The sequence below is a fragment of the Plectropomus leopardus genome, unplaced genomic scaffold (assembly GCF_008729295.1).
Source record: "Plectropomus leopardus isolate mb unplaced genomic scaffold, YSFRI_Pleo_2.0 unplaced_scaffold29795, whole genome shotgun sequence".
NCBI classification, from domain to species: Eukaryota; Metazoa; Chordata; class Actinopteri; order Perciformes; family Serranidae; genus Plectropomus; species Plectropomus leopardus.
In genome coordinates this window covers 1-1,769 of record NW_024632484.1, presented here as the reverse complement: position 1 = coordinate 1,769, position 1,769 = coordinate 1, and the positions used below count along the sequence as shown (strand labels likewise).

The following is a 1,769-nucleotide window of genomic DNA, read 5'->3' as shown; positions in this document are numbered from 1 at the left end:
AGACAGATATTAGGATTAAATCGATAGGCCTCATTCAAAAGACGTGCATACCATATACTGTATATAAAGATGGATGTCATGACAGCTCCCACAAAGTGTAGCTTTTAAGTTTTGATCACCCCCTGGTGCCTGTCTGCAGAATAGGTCATAAAGCCCACTCCTCTATGTAAGTAAATGGGACATGGGCCGAACTAAAAACTCAAATTACACGGCAAAAACATTTTTCCCAAAGATGATTTCTATCACTGAAGGTAGTTCTCATCATCATGATGTAGACTGTAAGTTCGAGACTGTGTTCATTGACAATATGCTCCGGCCAGCTCAACTTCATCCTGTCCTGCGGCTCACTAGAGGCTGCCATGACTCACTATCGCTTCCCAGGCCAGGATGTATTTTTACAGAGGGGACAGCCCCATCCCTGGCTGCTTAGTAGTGCATATCTCTGCAATACATTGGCATCTTGGACATAACGTCAGAGTTGTTACTTTCTCACACTTTGTTGACAGGGTTCGTTTTTTGAACATTTGAAACTAAAATTATGGCCAGATCTTACAAAATGCATCTTTAGTAAGTTTGAAATTGTTAATACAGACTCAAGGACATACAGACAGTTAGCATTTTATTACTTGCATCACATGCAAACAGTATACAGTGTCTCTAACTGACTGGACAAAATGGCTTTGTATTAGTTATGGTAATTAGATGGGGGTGACTATCCTAATATAAAGTTCAGTGGCACAGTGAACACAGACACACACCAATACTGACTGATTGGTGAACTTGTGGCATACGGTATGAAGCATAATCAGTCATTGTTTTTGTGACTTCATGTCTTTGTTTCTTATCAACATTAATGTTGTGGATATAAATGCTAACTTAAAAGCTGAAGTGTTTAAAAGTTTCCTCAGTGTAACTGGTAAATATTGTATGATTGAATTACAGGATTCTAGAAGCATGGAACCAGAGGTGACCGTCAACAGGACGTACACTGTTAATGACATGCATCCCTGCTATAAGTCAGACAATACAACTTATAAATTTACAAGCAATCTGTCTGTAATATGTGTATTATTATATATTTTCCTTGGCTTATTGTCTGTTGTCACAGTTGTTGGAAACCTTCTTGTAATAATCTCTATTATCTATTTCAAACAGCTCCACACTCCTACAAACTTTCTCATCCTCTCTCTGGCTGTGGCTGACCTGCTTGTAGGTGTTTTAGTTTTTCCTTTCAGCATGGCATTCACTGTTACCTCCTGTTGGTATCATGAGGGTTTATTCTGTAAAGTGCGAGGAAGCTTCGATGTTACACTGAGCACAGCTTCTATTTTAAACTTATGTTGTATTTCTATTGACAGATATTATGCGGTATGTCAGCCTCTGGTTTATAAAACCAAAATAACTGATCGAGTCATTGGGATTATGATCCTGGTGAGCTGGGGACTTGCTGCTCTTATTGGCATTGGTATAATAATTGCAGGATTTAATCAAGGAAAATGTGAAGAAAGTTGCTTGATTGATGCTCTAATATCAACAACTCTGGCATGTATTTTTTCCTTTTACATCCCAGTGATCATAATGCTCTGTATCTACCTAAAGATTTTCCTTGTGGCACAGAGACAGGCACGCAGCATCCAGAACACAAAGTCTGGAGCAACTGTCAGTAAGATGGAGAGAAAGGCCACCAAAACTCTGGCTATTGTTTTAGGAGTTTTTCTCCTATGTTGGAGCCCTTACTTTTTCTGTATGATCTTTCAGCCTTTGACATA

The 1,769-nt window shown here is 38.9% G+C and overlaps 1 protein-coding gene across 1 annotated transcript; it reads left to right on the top strand.

Annotated features, from left to right (window-relative positions):
- Positions 1 to 954: 954 nt before the first annotated feature.
- On the top strand, positions 955 to 1,744 carry LOC121938537 (trace amine-associated receptor 1-like; the record flags this gene model as incomplete). Its single annotated transcript, XM_042481769.1, has 2 exons — positions 955 to 1,282; positions 1,355 to 1,744. Coding segments are annotated over exons 1-2 (718 nt in total), but the record flags the coding sequence as incomplete, so codon positions are not given.
- Between the last annotated feature and the right edge of the window lie 25 nt (positions 1,745 to 1,769).